The sequence below is a fragment of the Alligator sinensis genome, unplaced genomic scaffold (genome assembly GCF_000455745.1).
Source record: "Alligator sinensis unplaced genomic scaffold, ASM45574v1 scaffold938_1, whole genome shotgun sequence".
NCBI lineage: Eukaryota > Metazoa > Chordata > Crocodylia > Alligatoridae > Alligator > Alligator sinensis.
In genome coordinates, this window is record NW_005842449.1 from 1215885 (window position 1) to 1240003 (window position 24119).

General features: G+C 40.4%; 1 protein-coding gene across 1 annotated transcript in view; it reads right to left on the reverse strand.

The window, feature by feature from the left end:
- Positions 1-3773: 3773 nt before the first annotated feature.
- Positions 3774-24119, reverse strand: part of VWDE (von Willebrand factor D and EGF domains) — a 68228-nt gene continuing 47882 nt past the window's right edge. Inside the window, exons 21-32 of the mRNA XM_025212162.1 lie at positions 22568-22696; positions 17062-17742; positions 16625-16720; positions 16447-16542; positions 15068-15163; positions 13535-13630; positions 13083-13178; positions 12273-12368; positions 12087-12182; positions 9278-9373; positions 8759-8862; positions 3774-6575 (exon numbers count right to left, since the gene is read on the reverse strand). Coding sequence (XP_025067947.1) covers positions 6555-6575; positions 8759-8862; positions 9278-9373; positions 12087-12182; positions 12273-12368; positions 13083-13178; positions 13535-13630; positions 15068-15163; positions 16447-16542; positions 16625-16720; positions 17062-17742; positions 22568-22696 — 1703 coding nt within the window. The 3' untranslated portion in view covers positions 3774-6554. The remainder of the gene's footprint in view (positions 6576-8758; positions 8863-9277; positions 9374-12086; positions 12183-12272; positions 12369-13082; positions 13179-13534; positions 13631-15067; positions 15164-16446; positions 16543-16624; positions 16721-17061; positions 17743-22567; positions 22697-24119) is intronic.

Consider the following 24119-nt stretch of genomic DNA (forward strand, 5'->3'; position numbering starts at 1 on the left):
TAAATAGATTGTGTTTAACTATTGCTAAAATTTTAAATACTTACTTTTTTTAGTAGTTACTTAAAAACAGTAGATTTGGGAATAACTTCAGAATTTTAAATTAATTTCAAAATTAGTCTTTTTAACCAACATGCCAAAAGCAGAGCTTGATGTTAATTAGAAGTTTGTGAGTTATCAAAAGCAATAAAAATATGGGACAGATAAAAATGAGCATAGTGAGGTCATTTACATTTCGAGTCAGACCATGGAGGGTGTCAGCCTACTAGCATTCCATTCAGAAGTGATTTCAAGTTAGGTAAGCAGTAGTGTGGCTACAAAAGGTCTTGAGAGATTTTTTTTTTTTTTTAATTTGAGCTGGGATTGGGATTTGAATTGGTTGTGATTGTTTAGATAATGTTTCATTTGCTAGAAGATTCTTTAAAACGTTATTTGTAATTTGTCTCAAGTTTTTAACATGCTGAAAATAGACGTGGTTGTATTTTTTTAAAAAATACAGCTGCAATGTAGCACCATCTACTGGCTAAAGTGGCTTTCACTCATCACCAAAAAAAAGGTAAGCCATTTTTTTTCTCCTTGAATTTCAGTTTAAATTAATGATTTAGTACTGTGTTTATAGAGCATTAATATTGTAGTGTATGGCAGGATATGTAGTATATTATATAGTAAATGGCAGTTCATGCCCCAAATATATATATTTTTCTGAGTACTTCATGTTGCTGCTACAACAAGTCCATGTTTGTTTCTGGCTTTTCGCTGGAAGATTTAACACATTCTATTTTCTGTATATAATTCTTTGGACATGGGTATATCTCCCTATTCAGAACTGTGGAAAGATACTTATGTATTGTCACAACCCAAAGGTGTGATTTTGTTTTGTGTGTGCTTTGGCACCACTGAATTATTTTCCCGCCAATTTGTAGCTTTCTTTGCAGTGTGCATTTCTTCTTTGCAGCACAGAAATGCACTTTGCAAAGAGTTCCCGCCATTTGTATTATAATTCGAGCCCCATTATTGGCTTGTGTGAAATTATTCACACGTGGCTCTCGTGAAGATCTCTAAGAGCTGCGGAGCCTATTGGACCCAGCGTGAATATCAAGAAGGCAACAGGGGTCTGATCAGCCTCTAGCCTCTCCCCGTCGCTGAGCGCAATCCTCAACATATCCCTCTTCCCTGCACGCACAAGTTCCACGGAGCCTAGCAAACTTCGTGTGAGTCTATTCAGAGCTCTTTTCTTCGAGTACTTTCTTCGGTTGGCGCGACGGTTTGCGGTTTAGAGCCTCCAACCGGATGGGATAGAAGAATGTTCACGGGAAGGAACTCTAGTCCGCCTCTCTTCTTTTCTATCTGTAACCGTAACTCAAGCAAGTTTTCCTGCCTGCACTGCGACCATCTTCGGTGTAAGTAAATAATCTTAAATCAACCATTACGCGTCCGTGCCTAATTCTAGCGTGTCGCCTGTTTTCTCTGACCCAGCGTGCCTGGGCTGCTGGCCACAGCCCGCGTGGCGCGAAAAAGGGCCCGGATCGCTCCCGGCCTGCACATGTATATGTTTATCACATGAAGAAGTTTATCATCTGTGTCTAGAAAATATTATTTGAGACAGCTTGACAGTACACCCCACATGTATTATGACTATCTGTATCTTTGAGGTCCAGTGAAATATGTTTGTTTCAGGAAAAACGGTAAGGAGACTGTGGTAGCTGTATTTCTGATTGGCTGTCACTTTTCCCCCGGTTATCTTCTAACAATGAGATTTAACTCATCCTCATGCCTCCTCCAAAGTCAGTGGCTATAGCAAATTCAGCCACTGTTTTTGCCTGCAGTATAACTTCTATGTTACCAGACTTATAAAATCATTTTCCCATGCCGAACTGCTGGTGTATATTGTTTGTTGATTGCACTAATTATATTTTTTTACTGAAAGGCATTACAGAGTACTTCTTATAGATTAACCTCATTGGTCAGTAGTAAAATATGCTAACCTTTTCTGCTTTTTTTCATTGTCTGTGCTCACAATATTTTTAGTGTGAATTTAAACTTGAAATTTGAAAATACAGGGATGAATTATGAATTTAGTAAATTCAAGTAATGAGTAACTGAAGGTGTTCTAACACTTTAGATTGCACTGAGTAAAGCAGTAGGACGCCAACCTTTTTGGGAAATGTATTGTAAATTAGTTTCACTCCCTCCCTGAGTGCCATTTCCGTCATCTTCCCAGGCTTGATCAGCTGCTTTTTCTGTTCCCTGCCTTGTTCCCCTACCCCATTAGCTGCTCCCTACCCTGTGTTCCCAGTCTGCTTTGTTTCTCTATTTTCTGCTCCCTGCCTTATCTTGCTTGTGTTGTCTGTCCCCTCCCTGGTCTGCTGCATGCCACATACAGAAGCTGCCTGTGCCACATATTGTCTACCCCTGGATTAAATGATTCTTCAAGGGTTTGTGTTGTGCTGGACTGAACTGTTATATTATCATTTATGTTGAGCCATTATTATACATAATAGATTTGTCTGAAAACAAATCAGATTAGGACAGGGCACATGTGAAAAGCTACATAATTAAGATAGAAATGTAAGAAAGCTATTCATTCTGTCCTTCATTTGGTGGTTCATGTGTGAAAGGTGACTTTTTTTTTTCCTTCCAGACATTCAAAATTCTACATGACATTATCTGATCTCATGTGATCTTAGTTAGAAATCCATCTTGTTTGTGGCCTATTTCAGTTTGACTAAATACGGAGGAATGCTGCTCTCAGCTCAGTTTCATTTGGAATATGGTACAGAGGATATTCAGGATTCAGAGAAACAGTATCTCAAATACAGTTATCACATATCTAGGGATCTACCTAAGTCATGGTGAGATAAAGAGATTTTTCGCAGGCTGCTCACGATGCATGAAGCTGATTTTGTGGCCTTTTCATGGCAAGCCTGCCCTTGCTGCTGATTGGCAGAAGGGTCCCAATGGCTCCGCTCCTTGCTGCTGATTGGCTGAGGGCTGTCCATTTTGTGGCCCTGCCTCTCACTGCTGACTGGACAGGGGTGGGGCTGCACAATGGGCAACCCTGTCAGCCAATCAGTGATGAGGGTTGGGGGGCAGCTGTGAGGCTGGACTGCAGCAGCCATGAGGACTGTGGGCTTTCCCAGGGGGAGCCAGCATTTTATTTTTAATAAGGTTTTTTGTTTGTTTGTTTGTGGGTTTTTTTTAGATTTCGTGGAAAATGCCTGATTTCTTGGACAATTAGGTTTTGGACCAGAGAAAGAAAGCCAGAGAGACTGTCCTAAAAATGCAGATACTGCTGTCTGTCCCATGAACTGTGAGTCTATAATTGTGCAGAAAATCTTTCTTTGCTACAGAAGTGATCTGTGTTGGGGTGCCTTCAATACAGAAACAAGAACTCTTTTTATCTCTAATTCAAATAATATTAAACAACCTTTGGACAACTCCCTTAGCCCTACTGACCTTATCACACTCTATAATATAACTATTTACATTAGCTTGCTTCCTCATTAAAATGATAAACGGTACACTTACCACACCATTGTATAATACCTTTTAACCCTTTACAAAGTCAATTTCTAGCATATCCACTGATATACCAGGAAGTCATGAATGTCAATATCATCCATAGGAAAACAGACACTTTTGAGATTTTCCACTTGTTTTCCACACTTTTTAAATTTCTGGAGTGGCAACAACCTCTGGAAATATATTTTCAGCCTTGCAATGTAAATTAAGAACAAAAGTCTAAAAAGATAATAAACAGCATTTATTTCATGTACATGATTTACAATCTGGAGAATAAAATACTACACAAATACCATACCATAAAGCTCTGAAAGTCTTACTTTAGGTAGATACCAAATATTTAGTTTGCTTTATTGCATTTGCAGAAATACAGAATGGCTTCACAGTGTTCTCTCCTTTAGATTTTAACTAATATAGGCCAATTTTAGCTCTGCTGATTGCAGTTTCTTTTCCAGATACTTTAGAAAAGAAATGTATAGTGCGGTTAGTGACAATAACTTGACAATTCTAAGAAGATATGATTCTGAAAACGCATCTTTCTACGGGTTTATTTGGTACGAATCAGACAGACTCATTAATTTGTGAGTGAAGGGATGTGCGAGCTTGTTAACAAACAAATCTTAACACTAAGTCACTGACAATATTATACATTCCCTTTCATTATTAGAATGCTGCCATGATAAAATGCCACTTCGAACAGGTTTGTTTCAAGTTTGGTTTGTGCAACATTAGTACATCAATTTAAAAAATGTTTTAAAAATCCTGTGCATTTGTAGGACACTCCTGTTGGCTCCAACAGTTTCCAGGATAGTGGATGGTGGTAGAATATAGCTTTTTCTCACATGATTCATCTGAATTGATTTTAAATATGAGACAAATTACTTCCAGCAAATTTGGCTATCTGCCAGTTAGATGCTGGTATTTAAGGAAGCTGTTGAAAAGCAGACACAGCAGTTTGTCTGCAACTTAAAATGCAAGTGGGAAATTGAAAAGGCTTCTGAAACACCCTACAGTAATACGCTCAGAAATCCAACAGCATTGTGCTGGGAGGAGGCTGAGTTCAGAAAATGTCAACGAAGGCTATTAAGAGAAATCTATTCAGGGAATGGCCAAACGGCTATCATGAAGGTAACAGCTCTAGCCTGGTATTTGCATGGCAGCATCAAGGCAATTGGCTAAATCCTACCAGTTCCAAACTGGTGGAAATGCCAGCTATATAGACTCTGCATCAACCAGCTGAACTGGAAATTGTAAGGCTTCTTTATGGTAAAACACATAATTAAGAACTGCAAATGCAATTACCGTATTTCACAGTATATACGTTGACATGATATAAAAGTTGACCCCATTTTTCTGATTAAAAATATTAGGGATTTCGTAGATCTGGTGTATAAGTTGACCTAACTTTTTGGATCAGAAATATAGGGTTACCTTATACCAGTCCCTGTGTGCCCTCACTGTAGGCCAGGAACCTGTGGGGTGGACGTGTGCTGCAGCACTGCTTGCCAGGGCTAGGGCTGTGCTTGGCCCTCAGCTGGCGCAGCCCCAACCCCTGTGAGTGGCGCTGCCTGGGCTGCACCAACCAAGGACCAAGCCAGTGCCACTTGCAGGAGATGGGGCTGCATGAGCCGAGCACCGAGCCCAGCTGTGCCAGCCAAGTGCCGAACTTGGCACTGCTTGCAGGGGGCAGGGCTGGGCTTGGTGGCACTACTCGTAGCAAACAAGATCAGGACTGGCATTTGATTGGTGCAGGACCATCCCTTGCAAAATTGGACTTCAAATCTCAACTTATACACTGTGAACTATGGTATCTAGATAAGGGGAAATCTGCATCACTTCCAAGCCGTCTGTTGGTTGCTTTATGCACAGAAATGACCTTTCACACTTGGCTGAGGCCCCAGTGCCCAGAAAGCCTCAGGACAGAGAGGTAGGAACCTTTGAATTTTGCTGCCAGGAGTTGTTGACAGTTACCTGAACCAATGGGTGACAGAAGAAAGAAGTCCTGTAGTTTTCTACAGACATTTGTAAACTACTAATTTTGGTGGTTATGTTACTTTCTTCTAAGGAAGCAGATGAAGCATCTATTACTTCTTTAAAGACACCAACCCTTTCTCTCTTTCAGCACTCTTCTGCTTTTTCAAGGACCATCTGGGAACATCTCTGGATAAAAACATTCTCATGTCTTTATGACAGATTCAGGAACTGAAAGAATGTTCCCCAGTCCCCCAAATCCCAATCATCAGTGGGATGGGACAGATGAAATATACTTCAAGAACAGCACAGTGTAGGAATGGTCTCTTATAACTTCACATTGACATGAGTCCCAAATTACCAACAGAGAAGGTGACGATAGTTCTCACTGCTGGATTAATCCAGGACTGTTCTGTATCTGATTATGGATGGTACATGTGATTATTGGTACCTCACCCCTATCTTTTTAGGATTATGCTCATTAGGTCTTACAAGTTATTCACTATAACACAGACCAAGGATGATCATAACTAAGCAAACTAGATTAAAAAGCAGTCCTGATTTCCCTCAGAAATCAGACACACAAGATGCGCTCTTTTCAATAAGTGTGTGAAAACAAAACACAGGATTTCATGGGCTGTTTCTGCAATTTGCTCTTTGCAGATGCTCAGCAGCTGGTACGAATGGGCCTTTAGAAAGGGTATTCATTATAGATCTGAGTTCCATTGACTGCTTCTCCAGGCTCCAGCATACTTGAGATCTGCAATATTTCCTAACTTTAATGTTCAATAGGAAGTTGGATGCTGTAATTAGATTGTGAGGTAGCCAGAGGATCCGGAAAAATAGTAGATTAGATGTCTGTTATTAGCATGTGATTGTACTGCAGCTTTTACAAAATGTATGTCTTTGGTTTTTAAATCATAATGAATATTTTAAAGGCATACTACAGGACATTGCTCCCTTTATTTCAATACACTTAATTATTGCCTTCAAAGACTCTCTTTGATTTCAAGAGTCTCTTGGTCCATCCAGCATGGTCCTGGAATTCATGTAATTGATTTTCTTCAACTGTGATGTTTTTGTACCTTGGTGAAGAAGAAATAAGGGAGAGATTTAGTGTACTCAGAACAATTTGTATCACGAATTTACAGAACAACTTCCAACGTATCTTTACTTTCCTGATAGCATCAGAAATGCAACATTCATAATGAAAATTGATGATTTGCCCTTTCAGTTATTTTATTTTTTGGTAAAATTAAATAGGTTATTTTTCTAAAAAATGAAAGTAGGGGTGTGCATACACATACTAACTTTCTGAAAGTTAAGCTGACTTGATTTTAAGTCAACTTAATTGTCAGAGTGTACAAATGTATATGGAGAAGAGGTTACTTAAATGTTGTGAAGATAATACACCTCCTCCCTTAGCTTGCAAGATGGCTGCCATTGTATCAAGTGTATTCTCTGACATGGCTTAACTTAAGTCAACTTAAGTTGACTTTGTTAGGTCACTTTAGTACATGTGTACGCACCCTAGAATACAAGGTAGAAAGCAGTTTTTCAGTGGCATATGTTGATACTGATTGGAAGCAAAATGTCAGTATTAATTGGACCAAATTATCTACCTGAAATGTTTAACATTTTAAGAATAGGTTAAAATATTCAGAATCAACTTATAGTCTGACCTTAAAATCAAAATTATTTTTTGAGCACCCAATTTTATAATTTGTGCTGATATATAAACTAAGTTCCTCTTGAAAATCCAACTTACCGATATTGCAATCCAACACATTATCTTGATATTAAAAAAAATAGTTACAACAGAGTTTTACATTTTAAAAAAATGGCATGAGCATTAATTAATCCTTTCATCAATTGATAAATACCTGGGTCGTCTTTAATAATTATCTCACAATGAACATCTTAAATTACAATGTTTGGTTAAAATGGATTGTGGGTCTTAACTGCCAGTATTTATTTGAAAAACTCAAGATAGGTTGAACTTAAATCACTGAAGTTCTGTCATTTTTTCCCTGTTTATTCTGAAGCTTTATGGAAAGATGGCAGTTACTGAAAGAGACTGTACAAAAAGGCATAATGCCAAACTAGCTCAACGCAACAGGAAAGACTAGAAGCATAATAAAAGCTTATTATTGCTAAATCAGGGTTCTGAAAGAACCTGACAATGAAAACAGAATTGTACAAAAAGTGGATAGAAGACTGCATGATTTAAGGTTACATGAATCAGCATAAGAAAATAATGTAGCAATGCAGAGATAAAATCAGAAAGGGTGATTTATGATTAGCAAAGGATGCGAAAAGTAATAGGAAAAGATTATTTCTGCATATTAGAAGAGAAAGACAAAGGAAAATTCATTTCTTAAAAAGGAAAGAATAAATAAACAATGCAGAAAAGACTGAAGTATTCAAAGCCATATTTACTTCACGCTTCAGAAAAAGGTTAACTTTGATTTAAATACATTGCTATATTCCTTTTAGAAGGGTTGTAAATACTCTGGAGGACAAGATTGGAAAAGTGGTACAAAATCATCAAGATTAAGTTCAATAAACGCAAGTGGTAAGTGCTACACTTAGGAAAGAAAAAAATTAATGTGTAATTACAAAATGGGAAATAACTGGCTATGCAGCTTCATGGCAAAAAAGGAACTGTGGTGTATAAGTGGATTATACAAACTCAATTATGAAAAATGTCATGCTTTTTTAATACATCCCAGAATGAGATTTGTGTTTAACAGAAGAGGTCATTCAATTCTACTTGATGCTGGTGTGGTCTCGGCTGTGTTACTGTGCTTTGGGCACCACCATGTTAAGAAACATATATACAAATCAGAAAGAGCCCAGAGGAAGGCAGCAAAAAGAAGAAAACAGGGCCTGTGAGAATAATTTGAATGAAATTATTCTGTTTAGTCCAGAAAAGAGAACATTAACAGTTTTATATATTGTTATAAAGAAGATAGTGATTAATTATTATCCATACGTATTGAAGGAAGGACAAGAATAAAACACCTAATTTGCAACAAATGTTAATTTGCTCATTTGGGTATTTCTAACTGTTAGGGTTTTAAAACAGCTACCTAATATGACTGGAATGTCCTTCATTGGAAGTTTTAAAGTACCCACTAAGTCAACATCTGTTGGGGTGGTCTAGATATACATAATCCTGCCTTCTTGCAGTTGGTTGAGCTAGATGATTTCTGGATGTCCCTTTCAGCTTTCCATTACTATAGGTGTGTACCCTTACTATAATTACCTGCATTTTCTTTCCACAGAAGACTCCAGTATAACCAGGACGACAAGAACACGTGTTAGGTCGCACACACCTGCCTCCAAACAGGCATTTCTGACTGCACACAGCTGAAATGTACAAAGGTATTTGTCTTTAATCACAAAAGCAACATCAACTTCTTTGTAAAATAGATGGCCCCAGTGCTGGGTTAGCCATAATCTTTGTGTACTGGCTCTGTGGGGATAGAGGGATCATAAGCCTTCCATATGGGCACATACTAGAACCGCTGCTGAGAAAAAGACGAGGGCTATGATATGTGACCTAACTGCTCTGGGCTACTGCAATGGCCCTCAGGTCTGTTGTTGTAGTACATGAGTTAGAACAGCCCACTGAGACTGAATACTACCCCTTGCTTGTCTCCAAATTCTGACAGATTGCAGAAGTGTTACACAATAGTCATGGGTACTATATATGTCTGCAAACTTGAAATTTGTTAACTTCGCTGAAGACATACATTTATAGTAAAGATCACATCAGACTTACGTGTTTGACATTGAACTCCTTCCCACTGTGGAGGGCAATGACACGTGCTTGGTCCAATACATTCCCCGCCATTCTTACATTCCTGAAGACAGATGGCTGTGCAAAAATCCCCACCAAATACACATTACATCTCTGATTTTTAGGAGAGTTGTTAGCTACACTCCTCCAGCCCATATGGCGTGAGTACAGTTCAGAAGCACAAAGGAAAATACAGGAAACGGTAAGGGAGAGGGATACAAAATACATACCATTTTAATGTGTATTATATACTATTTCTTAAATATTTTCTGCCATTGCTAAAATAAATACAGCCCTTCTCCTACATACCTGTCTGTCCTTCAATCTCTCTTTCTCAATTGAGCAATTGAATTAATTTTTGTGGTTTCATAGGAGGTACAGCAATTCTTATCTGTTGCTCTCTGGCAGAAGCTACAGCCATGGAGGTACTGAATCTCTGCACCTGGCCTGGCCTTTGGAGTCTGTCTCAGTGGTCTGAGGGGGCAGGGGGGGAGGAAGGAGATGGTAGGTCGTAAGCAGCCTCCACTTTTCCATACTCTAGGCCTATGTGCCAAAGGTCTGGGTAACTAGACCTCTTACACACACCATGATCCAGAGGATAGCCAGTTACCTACTACTACATAAGAGGAAAACATAGTGGCTTTATAGCTCATTTTGAAAAGGTTGTTCTCTGTGTAGGAGGCAACATGATGGAAGACACCCAGGCAATAATTATGGATGCACAGAAGTGGGCAAACAAGTCTGGCACCATTAGGAATGAGGTATATTCAATAAGATATGTAATCTCTAGGTTTTAAAGTATAAAACAAGTTATAGCCCAGCTTTTAAAAACTTTTAAAAAAACAACCAAAAAAACTTTGTCAGGACTTCAGGTAAGCAGAGGAAGTGATGTGACGGCAATTAAAAGTATACGAGGCAGAGTAGTGACCACCCTAGAAGGTGAGGACAAAAACCTTGAAAGCTGACAGGGTTCAGGAAAAGGACATAGCACAGGGATGTGAAGTGGTTATTACATGACCAGAACAATGGGTGAAGAGAATGCATATAACTGAGTGACAGGAAAGGGAGTCAACTGGGCGCCAGGACAGAGCATGTTGCAGTTCTAAAGATTTGATATAAGGCGGTTTTAGAAAGGAGCTTTAACTGTCTGGGGGGAGGGAGGGGGAATCTTTTTGTTTGTTTATTTTTTAAACTAGATACATTGGCCAATGCAAACAAACATATTTTTGGGTTAAAATCTACAACTGCTTGATCCTATCAAACACTGAATATGTTGCAAAAATGTAGCTATGGATTGAGATTAGTGTAATACTTCTAAAAATGAAAATACTGAGAGAATTATTTAGGAGTGCCTGTATTTATTTAATGGAGAGGCATTTGGGAAACTTATTTTGATTTCAGAGCAGTATCACTTTATTAATTCAAATGAAGTAATTTCTGATTTATAATGTGAATTCTGTATTAGGACCTTGAGACGGGTGTGCTGAACAGTTTCTAACAGACAAGATGCTGTCAATGAACACTAGAAATTTAGATGGCTTTTTATTTAGATGATAACTGAGAGATAAGACAAATATTATGTGTTACCCTGGATTAGAAAGTACTGCATGCTGTGTTCTCATGGTCAAACTGGAAGCTCCCTGGCTTTGTTTCAGTGGTACAGATATGACATCTTATGTTTTGATGTAAATATGTACTCAGAGGAAAACTGGTCTTTCTTTTGTTTTTGTTTCTTTGTTTTTGTTGTCACAACCCAAAGGGTGTGATTTTTGTTTTTGTGTGCTTTGGCACTGCTAAATTGTTCCCGCTAAATTATAGCTTCTTTGCACGGTGGAGTTTTCTGCTGCAAAAGAGAACCCCGGTGCAAGGGAGAATTTCCTGCCAATTTGAAGCTTTCTTTGCAGGGTGCATTTCTTTGTTGCAGCACAGAAATGCTCGTTGCAAAGAGTTCCCGCCATTTGTATGCTGATTCGAGTCCCATTATTGGCCAGTTCTAAATTATTCACACGTAGCAGCTAGTGATTGGCTTGCTAGCCCTATAAAAGGCTTGAGTGGTTTCCGCCCAAGTTGGAGGACTCCACGAACACCGGGAGGAGGAGACTTCATGCTGTGTGAAGATCTCTAAGCGCTGCGGATCTTTACGGACCCAGCGCATTTCAAACAGGCAACAGAGGTCTGATCAACCTCTAGCCTCTCCCCGTCTTCGATCTCAGCCTAGACGTATCCCTTCCTGCGCGCAAAAGAACCGGACCCACGGAGCCTAGCAAACTTCGTGTGAGTCCTTACGACCGACCTCAGAGCTCTTCTACCCGGGTTCGAGTCCTGCAGGTTTATCTTCCCGTCGCCGAAAACCCCTTGCGACGTACCCTCGTGTTTTGCATCTTCCCGTTACCGAAAACCCCTTGCGACGTACCCTCGTGCCCTGCAGGTTCGAGTTTTGTTTTGTTGTCTGTCTGTAACTGCAACTCAGGCAAGTTTTCCAGCCTACACCACTGCCATCTCAGTGTAAGTAAACAATCTTTAAAACTACCGCTAAGCGTTTGTGCCTAATTCCAGCTCGACGGCCTTCCCTCTCCGACCCGGCGTGCCCGGGCTGCTGACCACAGCCCGCGTGCAGCACGGAAAAGGGCTCGGGTCGCTCCTGGCCCGCACATTTGTGTCATCTTAATTTCTTTTGTTTGGACAGAAAAATCAGACTTCTGTTACATTATTTATCTAAAAGTTGCATTACAACTAAATGGGTATTTATTTATTTTAATGGCTTTATGCACATTAGGTATAAGATACTTACGTGTATTACATGCGTTTCCTCTCCACCCTGAGGGACAAGAACAAATGTTCGGTCCTACACATCTTCCTCCATTCATGCAAACTGGGTCACAGATACCTTAAAATAAACAACATTTGCTGATTACTACCAGTGCTCTAAATTCACCTGTTGCTTCTAAATATTGGAAGCAATTTTATATTGTCTTACTTTTTTCACATCTTCTGCCAGTGTATCCATCCAAACAGGTGCAAACATTATTTCTTATACAATGGCCGCCATTCTTACACGGAGGATTACAGATAGCTTAAAAAAATGCATTAGACACGCTTTATTTTTGTTGTTGCATATTATTCCAGGGAAACAGATTGACAATTGATTTCTGAATTGTTGTAATCTTATGTTATTTCTATTCAGCCAAATCATGCCTGTCTGGTAGAAATTATATTGACAAGGAAAGATACTTACCTGCAATAAGTGGATGAACCATCTTGTCAGCATAGGGGAGAATGGAACAGGTTACCCAAAAAGGTTGTGGAATCTCCATCCCTGGAGGTGTTTAAGTCCTAGCTAGACAAGGCCTTGGCTGGGATAATCTAGTTGGGGATGGTCCTGCTCTGAACAGAGTGTTGGACTAGATGACCTCCTGAGGTCCCTTCCACCCCTAATTTTCTATAATTCTATGAATGGCTAAAGGGTGACAGCTGCATTGCACTCTAGTATTTCAAGTAGCAGTGTACCTATAAGCTCCTTATGGCCCAGTTATAGTCAACAGACTATGACCAACTTCTGCACGAGAGTACCGGTGAACACATGGTGGGGATCAAATGAAGCTGTGTTCATGCAACAAACTGGTCCAGTATAAGTAACTGCATCTTAAAGAAGGTGTGATTTCTGTCTTGCACTATGTTATATCTGTGTTTAGCTCAGAATTTTTAAAGTCATAAGGTTTGTCCTTTTAGAGAAGCTGTTTTCCCAGTGGCCATCTCATCAAGACAGCGGGAGAGGGAGAATTATTACCATTCTGACACTGGGGACCAAAGAATCCATATGGACAGAGGCAAACGCTTGGCTTAGTACAGGAGCCACCATTGAGGCATACTGGGTTACACATGGCTGCAGAGTGGAAGAAAAGAAAAAAAAATCCCAATAAATCCAAATGTAAATTCATAAGCTACATGGGGGATTAAATGGCTTGCTTTGACTGAAGTTACAGGGCTTAAATAACTATGCACAATATGAAAAACAACAAAGCAGGTAAAATAGCTGAAGGTGCCATTCACTTACATACCTTATCTAGTGCTAACAAGCGAGTTAATAACTGGAGGTACAAAGGGTAACTAAGGTTCCGCAGCAGTAACACTAGAGACTGGCCCTTTCTTGAGCTAAAAGGTGCCTAATTTTGAGGTCTGGGAGTTCCTTTGACTTCTACCAGTCCATGAGCATAGATCCCAAGCAATTCCCAGTTTTACCTGTACTGCAGGTTGGTCCATACCAACCAGCTTTACACTGGCAGGTATCTGGAGCAAGACATTCACCACCATTTTCACAGTGTCTGTTGCAAACCACTATAATCCAGGAAGTTAGAAGAAAACACAAAATAAGAAGATAGTAAAATAATTCATTACAATTTGTTACACTGTAATCCAGCGGGGGGCAACCTTTTTGGCAGGCATGCCACAAAATAACCTCCTCCCCCACAAATGCCACTCAGATTCCCTTTCTCTGCGCTATCTGCTAGTCTGTTTTCTGCTCCCTACTCTGTGCTCCCTGACCAATCTCGTGCTCTGTGTTCTGCTTCCTGCACTATCTGCTACTGTGCTTTGTGTCCCCTCCCTGATCTGTTGCAGGCCACACAGAGAGGCTGCCCATAGCACTTGTGCTGCAGTTTGGCCACCCCTGCCCAAACCTATCACTTGAGGAAGGTGATAGGATTAGATAGGATTTATCTCAGTGGCATAATTAAGCATGTTGCAAGATTGAAAACTGTCAAAGAAAAGTTGTACTTAAGAAATGTTTCCAGTCTAGTTCTATCAGGCAACCATCTATTCAAGTACTTTTCTAGAAAAGGGAAAATTTAAAGATGGAACAACAAATGGAACCCTAACATCAAGTGATTAATATGCTCAGCTTCAGGACATTTCATTCAATTCTCCTTCCCTCTTTTTGTTCCTCAGAATTGATTCCTGATGAGATCTGTGACTATCTGGCAAGGAAGAAGCTTTTAGGAGCACTCCTGGCTGTGGAGAACCATGAGTCAGTTCTTCAAGAAACCCCGTTCCATATGGATTTTACAATATACTTCAAAGCCATATTCATATTTCATGACAACTGAAAACAAAAGAGCCTACAGAGGCAAGGATGTTAAGAGTAACAAAGAGAGTGAAACAGAATTGCTGTAAAAACTGATTTTTTTTAATATACAGACTTGTCAGTTACTAACAGTTAAGACTGCTATGAGAATTATTCCAAAACTGGGGTGAAGTAGCTGGAGTATATAAAGTCAGATGAAATGGAAAACATCCATGGGACTAAACCTGTTCAACATGTCCAGCTACGATACCCATTTTGCATGCCAGATCAAGGGAAATGTACCTGAACGTGTTTTTAATTTCAGGGAGTCCTATTAATCACTGATTTGTTATTTGCTAATATTAGCTTCTAAATGAAGACCATCCCCTCATCAACCAATCAATTTAAGGAAAAGTCAAAAGAAACAGTAACCAAATGCCAAAAAATTGCACTTGTTTTGGGTATAATATCCCACCCTCAATAATAATTCCATCTACCTACATGGCAAATAATAATACTATGTAATATTTCACCCATTCAGCAGTCTGTATAAACATTTAGTTGATGCCCCAGTTATGTAACCTTCATGTATTTCTTTATTTACTAACAGTAAACAAAGGGTATCAAAAATTTAAAGCATGACCTTTTTTTTTTACTACATCTGTAGGGGAATACATATCATATTCTTGTTTTCTCCTTATTTATATGCTTACTTGTTTCACACCGTGGTCCTACAAAGCCATAAGGGCAAGTGCAGAGATTCCTGGCCAAGCATGTGCCTCCATGTTGACATGGTGGAATACAATGTGCTGCAGATATAGAATTATGATGTCAAGAAGTCAGCTCTAAAAAGATCCATTGCACTAGTTATTTTAAAACAGCAGGTAAGGGTACCTATTGTTAATCAGCTAATGAGTATATGCAAAAAACCTGGAATTAAAATGAAGATGTGGCAACTCTTATAGGAGCAAATACAAGAAAGGGTCCAATTCTGTCAGATGCACACACAACTTCGCATTGATCAAATTCCCCATTGGAGAAGTGTACCGACCGCAGCATTTCCACTGAAATCAATGTAGCTGCACTTGTGTGTATCAGCAATTAATATTGCCCATTGTCCTCAATATGCAACTGAAGGCAAAATTTGACTCAAAGAGACTACTCTTCATTTTATCAAGAGTTTCTAAGAATGCATAGTAGGGAGAGGGTAAACCTAAGAACAATGTCAAATTTCAAACAGAAAACAATAAAAATGGTTTGTGGTACTTGGAACTTTTTTAGTCACAGCCAGGGGTTGAAGTGCCCATCAATGAATAGCTTACTGAACTGACTATCTTGAGGAGATGAAAGAATGAAATTAAAACTATACTCAAAGCAAATACAAATCCCTAATTATGTGAATATGTGTATAAATATACATATATATAGTAGGCAGACAAGGTTCCTTGGGTGAATTTGATATCTTTTATTAGACCAACCCAAATGGTTGGAGAACAGTTATTAAGCAAGCTTTCAGGTTCAAAAACCCTTCGTCAGGCTAAAGTAAAGTAAAGAAGCTTCTTTACTTTTCATTCCATCCAGGAAGAGCACACACCAACTGCTGCAGCTTCCTTAGCCTGACGAAGGGTTTTTGAACCTGAAAGCTTGCTTAATAACTGTTCTCCAACCATTTGGGTTGGTCTAATAAAAGATATCAAATTCACCCAAGGAACCTTGTCTGCATATATATGGTATGCACTGTACTGATGCATTGTATTAGTAGTAGTAGTAGTAATATGCAGCTTTCACTAAAACAAGACAGTTTATGATGCTATAGATAAAATAAAACACAATTGTTTTTATTGTTATATACTGTATCACTAAATTTAAATATATATCACTTGAGCTTATTAATAAATTTAAGCACAAGTAATGTTCAATTTCAATAACATTAAAGAAAGCTTTATTGCATAGTTTATATCTCCATTTTATTTGACAAGTTGTGTAAATAAACAGATATCTCACCCCTGCAAAGATGGATATTCAAAATTGTGATTGCCGTATCAGACACTTCTTGGGGACTTACTATATTTGAAACAGATGATGCCTTTACCTTCATCACAGGTTGAGCCACTGTAGCCCGGTGGGCATTCACAAATATTTGGCTTAATGCAATTTCCACGGTTTTTACAATCAGGTCGACAAAAAGCTGGGTAAAACCAACAATTATTTTAGATGCATTCTTTAGTACACGCTACTTAGATGGGATAAATCCAACGTATTGTACTCACCAGTCTGACAGCTGTAACCAGAGTAACCAGGTTTGCATTTGCAAATATTAGGTGCCACACACTCCATGTTTTTGCCACATGAGTGCCTACATATTGCTGCAGGGCAATAAGAAAAAAAACCAGCAGAGGAATAAGGAGAACAAGAGCAGAATTTTGTCCTAATTAAGTCTGTCTTAGCATGATAAATCTATCACATAGAATCAGTTAAAGTCCTTGCCCTTAAGCATGGAAACTTACAGACACTGAAAAAACCCTGTTTTTTAAATATGTATTCATGCAATTAAAAGAATTGGTGAGAACATTCAAGCTGTACCTATGATAATAATTAAATAAAAGTCAAGTTGGAGTTGTTTTAATTTTAGATGTTATATTTTGAAATTTTAAAAATATCATATGATCCTTTGTTGTAAAGTATTCAATATCATTATTTGCAATACCTCTGCAAGTGACACCATCTCCATAATATCCATAAGGACAGTGACCACATCGGAAGCTTCCATTTTGGCTTGATTTACAAGGGACCCCAGGAAAACAGAGTAAATCAGCACAAGTTAATACTTTAGCCATTGTTAATGCATCCGATTCCTGATCTGTGTCAAATACTTTTGGTAGGATAGTGATTCCAGTGAAAAAAGATGGTAAATGACTATCCTTTTGCTTGAGTGATGGGTGTTCAACTTCGTGGCTATTTTCTCTTTCTGAAACTTTGCTTGCTAGAGAAGTCACATTGCTGACATTTATTTTGTTCCTAAGCAATGAGTCTTTGCTAGTATCTAAATGGCTGGTTTCAGCTTCTATCTGTGTTCTCTTCTCAGGTAATACAGGATTGTTTCTTGAAGATTTGCTCATCACAGTGTTTGCTGAAGAGCTTTCTTCCATGCCAACCAGGTGACCATTAATGCCACTAAAGGTATGGTCAATATTTCTGTCAGGAGCAGATTGCTGAAAAGTAGTTCTTTGAGTATTAAATGATTCCCAAGTTGGTTTTGTTTTTACTGTGGAAGCTGATGGGGTGCTACTGTTTATTTCCATAGCAATATAGTTTTTGGGACTACCAGTGGGACCAGGTATATTGCTTGTGGCATTAGGAACTCTGCCGATGGACAACAGTTGAAAACCTATAGAACATCAGAGAGAAGTTAAAAGGTGTAGAAACAGTGGCTTCGCATAGGGGGTGCATGGGAGGGCATGTGTACCCCTTTAAAGTGCTGGTGCACCCCCTGACTCGCTGTGCTCCCCGCTTAAGTAATGGGCAAGGAGTGCAGGTGGGAGACCCGGTGCCCCCTCTGTGAGTGCCAGCTGGGGAGTGGGAGCACTGGATGAAGCGCCATTGCCATTTCTGGGAGTGCTGTGGCTGCTTCCTGGTCAATGTGATTGGCTGTGGAGGGACCCCCCCTCCCACCCTGGTCAACGAGATTGGCCAAAAGGGAACCCCGCCCCCGCAGTCACTGACTGGTTGCTGAGGGGGGCACATTCCCCCCTTCCCCCCTGCGACTAAGGTGGCACCAGTTGCCCATGTACAGAAATATTACAAAACTTATTTTCTTCTGGGTACTTTTTACTAGACAAAATACATCCTGTCTGTAGGATATAGCAGTCTGTGTTTCTGGATTTTTTTATTCATACTTAAAAATATACTCTATAGAATGTAAGCATGCTAAGCCTAAATAATGGCCTCTCAGAAGGTAAGTTCAGCTTATCACAAGGTCTCTCACAGCTCTGGAGCCAGAATAAGATGTTCTCTTTCCACTGTTCCCCTTACAAACACTCATATCAATATTGTTAAATGAGGAAACCAAGAAGAAAACTATAGTATAACTGTTGTTGTGTATTTAATGTACAAAAATTAATCAAGGTTATATTTTTGCTTTTTCTTCTACTTTGCTATTCTGTTATACCAACTGGTCTGTGTCTTTGTCTGTCTATTATTTGCTAGATTTGCAATATAAAATTGTCTCAGCATACCAATTATTTTTATAACCCATCAGAAACCTTAACAAGACCTATTGCAAAGCAACTGAATCTGGATATTGACTTAACTGAGGCAAAGTCCCATATAAGATTATATTTTTATCAGCAAGATTTAAATCTAAGAGGCAGAGCTATCACTTTAGCTTATAGATCTCTACAGCAGGCAGGTCTTGGTGTTATATTCATTAATGATTCAATCCACCAGGGTCTTGGTTATTGGCAGTAACACTATACACAGATGTTTTATAATAGATTGCTGAATTAAATGAGTCCATCTGACTTAAATTGTTTGTGTGCTCCAATTTTGTTTTTATATGTGTTTGTCTGTACGGTGACAAGGGTTTGTTAGATTCAAAATGACACTGAATAAGTTCTTTGCTTGTCTCACTAAGGCTAAAAACAGATGTCATCGTTAGAGTAGAATCAGCTGTGCCAGGATGTGTCCTGGCACAGCTGATTTGGTTCACTGGGTTGCCTGTTGTCCTGAGTTGGTGTGCAGCAACATGTTAGGTATGCCAAGGAATCCCTGCTAGGGGATTCCCAGGGGTAGCTCTGTAAGATACCTGGTCAGGCACTTCCAGGGTTTCAGAGGCCTGATCCTGCAGAGGAAGTCCCTGAGCATGCAGGATAAGACCCCTGAAGCTCCAGGAATGCTTGCCCAGGGTAGCTGGAGAGTGTTGGCTGCTCTGGGCTGCCTGCACTCTCCCACCATAAAGCAAACAGACGTCAGCTGCAAAAAGCAGTACAAATATTTACCACCTGTTGTGGCCACAATTTTGGGCATTTGTTGTGAAACAATAGGCATGAACATCTGTTTGCTTCACCTTTGTGCCGCCATAACATTTTTTTATGGCGGCACAAAGTCAACATCTGTTTCCTGTTATAGGTTTTCTGGGATGTGTCAATTGTTCTCTGTGGACTTTCAAAACCCTTCAGTTAAATGAGATTACAGTTAAATTGCCCTAATGATTGAATATATATGTATATAATTGTGTGTGTATACATACATACATGATATGTTATAAGACATAAATTTTAATATGGTATAAGAAAAGGATATATAAATATTGCAAATTGAACCGTTTGTTCAAGGATTTAAATAACGTAGCTTGTGACATATCGTGTAATCCTGTATGTTTACATACCATTTTGGTACTTATGACTAAAATGGATAATCACAGAATTCCTGCAAGGACTTTTTAGTAACCATTTCATGTGTTTATAATGTGAGTCAGGGGTCGGCAACCTCTGGCATGCGTGCTGAGTGTGGCACGGGAAGCTGCTGCCAGCGACGGAGCCCAGGGCTGCTCCGAGCAGCGCTTGCAGTGTCCCAGCTGCCTGCTGGGAGCAGTCCTGGATCCCGGCTGGCAGCAGCTCCCCAGAGCTGGGGCTGCTGCAACCGAGAGGCTCCAAACAGCTGTGCCGGGCTCTGGCACCAGCGTGTGCAGGTGCGCCTCGGAGCGGGCGGTGGGGGTGGGGCCTGAGGCAGCGCAGCCCCGGTCTCTCTCCTGCTCCCGGCATGGAGGTGATGAGCCCGGAGCCCCCCACCCAAAGCCTCTGCCCCCCAGCCCAGGCTCTGTAGCTGCTGGAGCCCGGGCTGCTCTGAGCAGGACCTGCAGCGTCCCAGCTGCCTGCTGGAAGCAGCCCGGGATCCTGGCTGGCAGCAGCTCCATCCTGCCATGTACCCCTTGCCCTCATTTTGTTTTTCTGCCATGCCGGCACTCCGGCACCTTCCGAGGTAGGCATTATGGTGTTTTTCGGCACTCTGGCCAAAAAACGTTGCCTACCCCCGATGTAAGTGTAGATAAAGGCCTAGAACCTCAGCCACTCTGAGGGCTGTGCAACATGAATGGAAAGCCACCTTCTCAGCATCCACTGGCACCCTCTCTTTCTATCTCATCTGACAAGAAAAGTGACAGAAATATAATCATGGACATGCCTCTGTCTATAGACTGCAAGGTAGATTTTAGGGCTGTGCGAAGCTTCGGTCCCTGATTCAATTCGGCAGAGATACGGCCCAATTCGGTGGCTGAATCTCCGAATCTGAATTGAATCAGAGAAACCTTTAATCTCTCTGCATTGAATCGGAACCCTTCGAATCAATTCGGAGACATTCGGAAAGATTTGGACATAGACACAGCTTTCAATGTTTTTTCTACATACCTTGAGGTAGCAGGTGGCTTGTGAATGATGCAATGCTGGGGTGCATGGAATGTCGCACAGAAGTGGGGGGTGCTCCCCAGTCTGCTTGGCAGCAGACCCATAAGTAGATCAGAAGCACTTCCAGTCCACTTCCAGGTCCGCCGGAGAGTGCACGGGGGGGCTCAGTGACTGGTGCCTCCTGGTTTTGTTGGGGGGGAGGGTCTAGCGCACTCCCCGGCCGATGCAGAAGTGGATCAGAAGTACTTTCAGTCCACTTCTGGGTCTGCTACCAAGCATGTGGAGGGCCCCCCTGCACTCCTGTGGGATGCTCCATCTGCCCCAGCATCGAAGCAATCATAAGATGGGCTGGTACCTCAAGGTATGTAGAAAAAACATTTAAAGCTGTGTTTATGTCTGAATTGCTGATTCTCTGAATCGGCATTGAATCGGGGACAGTGATCCAAATCAATTAATCAAATCACTGTCCACGATTCAGGCCAAATCAGAATCGAATAGGGCCTGCCTCACACAGCCCTAGTAGATTTGCACTGTATAGACTAACTGTAGCAGATTACACCCCCCCCACACACACTAATCTACCCTGCCTTCTGCTTGACTTCAGACTAACACAGCTAGCAATGACTCTTATGTCTATAAACATCTACAGTAATACAGGGGCTCTGCTGACAGATAAATTTCATCTAGTTATGCCTGTTATAAGCAGATCTAAACTGCAAATAAGGCAGTGTAGATGGCCTGGGTTTATGTCTGACTAACTGTGTGTGCCTACACTTGGCTATCTAGGTTTGGAGACCCCAAACATGGTACTAGGCAGCACGTTCAGGGCCATTCAGGTATACCCCTAAATCAGGGGTGGGCAAAATCTGGCCTGCAGGCTGGATGCGGCCCAGCAGGCCATTCTGCCTCGCCTGCAGGGCCCCTAAAAAATTTAGAAGATAAATATTAATCTGCCCCTGGCTGCCTGTCATGCGGCCCTTGATGGATTGCCAAAACTCAGTAAGCGGCCCGCCACCCAAAATAATTGCCCACCCCTGCCATAAACTGTCTATTCTGCTTCATTTGCAAATGTGGACACATGTGCAGCACATAGGGGTGGGCATACAAGATGTATCTTTTGCCAGTACTCCTAGGCTCACTCCACGAACATATGGGCAGAGTCTATCTGTCAGAACAGTACTGAGCTAGCTCTGTCTTATTGTAGGGACTCTCCAGAAGTATAAAAATGCAGCTCAGCCAGCCCTAAGAATCTGGCCCGAATTCTTGTAGAGTAAATACACTGTACTTATTAAATTTCAACTGCTGAAATACAATTTCATGAAGAATTCTCTGTTTTTTTTATTTCTTTGACAGAAAGCATTTCTTCTTTCCCAGAACATTTTAGAACAATAAAGACATTAAAGGGAAATTTCATGAGAATGCAGACTGAATAGATACACAGTTACAAATGCGAGAGAGTTTTTGAGATTGGAATTTGAGGTTTGTGCATAATATTCTTCATCTATCTGTTAAGCTTAATGGCACTAAAATGGTCCTCAGTATAATGACATAAGCCCTGGCTTATCTCACAAAACAGATGTCCCTAGTCCCATGTTACCTATTTTATGGCAGTCATAAATACAAAATCCAACAAAAATATCACTTGTCACAATCCCAGTGAGGTGCCTTCACTAACTTAAGAGATGGGTTTATACTGCCATTTTGGTGTGTTTTGGGGGGTCATGGATAAGTGTAGCTCAAATAATGAATACACTGAGTTTTCTTTTAAAAATTAATATGAGTTTCATAAAACTGAGTGGAATCTTTACTTGCCAGTTATGTTCTCATCAGCATGTTCATTAGAAATTCCATTTTCTTCATGAAATATATACTCTTCACCTTCACTCCTTCTAGTTTCTTCAATGTCATCCTTTCTTTCATTATAAATGTCTTCAAAGCCTTCTGGAATGAAAAGATATGAAAAATCTATCACTTGCTAGTTTTATTTCATTTGCAAATGAAACATTAGCAGAATTAAAATTTTAGTAAACTCAAAAGATGGACAGCTCAGATAACTGGTAATATATATATAACCTGAGCTTGAATATCAAAGTTTGAATGATAAAATACTTGCATAAGAGCATACCAAATTTCTTTGCCAGTACCTTAGCAAATAGCCCTTTTGATTTTATTAGATATTATTAGATTGCTTTGAAAAGTATTAGGGCATTTTGCCAAAAAATGCACATGGCAACAAAACCATTACATGCTTATGGTAACTATCTATCCTAGTTCTATAATACTAAATATCTGCCAAATATTGACAGATTCATAGATTCATAAATGTTAGGGGCTCGAAGGGACCTCATGAGATCATCAGGTGCAGCCCCTGCTGCACTTGTGCAGGAAAGACTGCTGGGGTCAGATGACCCCAGCAAGGTGCATCAAGTCGTTTTTTAAAGATCTCCAAGGTAGATGATTGTACCACCTCGGGTGGGAGTCTGTTCCAGATCCTAGGCACTCAAATCATAAAGACGTTTCTCCGTATGTCCAATCTGAAGTGATCTTCAAGTAGTTTGTGTCCTTTGTTTCTTGTCTTCCCCTGAGGTGCCTTGGTCAACATATGCTCCCCCAGGTCCTGCTATACGCCCCTTATATACTTATAGGCTGACACCAAGTCCCCTCCAAGTCTTCTTTTCTCTAGAGTGAACATTCCCCCAAATCTTTTAGCCTCTCCTCATATGACCTTTTTTCTATAAATCTTTAGATATATAGATTTATACAGATCTATCTTTCTACAGATCCTTTTTTCTATACATATGAGGAAATGTACAGTTCAGATCTTCAGCTGGTATAAACTACTATAGTTTCAGTGCCATCTATGGAGCTACTTCAATTTGCACCAAGGGCCTGTTGTCTATGGTCATATAACCTAGACAAGCAGACCTGGACAGGTTAGACAAGTGGGCAGAAAACAACAGAATGCAGTTCAACAAGGAGAAATGCAAAGTGCTGCACCTAGGGAGGAAAAATGTCCAGCACACCTACAGCCTAGGGAATGACCTGCTGGGTGGCACAGAAGTGGAAAGGGATCTTGAAGTCCTAGTGGACTCCAAGATGAACATGAGTCGGCAGTGTAACGAAGCCATCAGAAAAGCCAATGGCACTTTATCGTGCATCAACAGATACATGACGAATAGGTCCAAGGTGATACTTCCCCTCTATCGGGCGCTGGTCAGACCGCAGTTGGAGTACTGCGTGCAATTCTGGGCGCCACACTTCAAGAAGGATGCGGATAACCTGGAGAGGGTCCAGAGAAGGGCCACTCATATGGTTAAGGGCCTACAGACCAAGCCCTACGAGGAGAGACTAGAGAAACTGGACC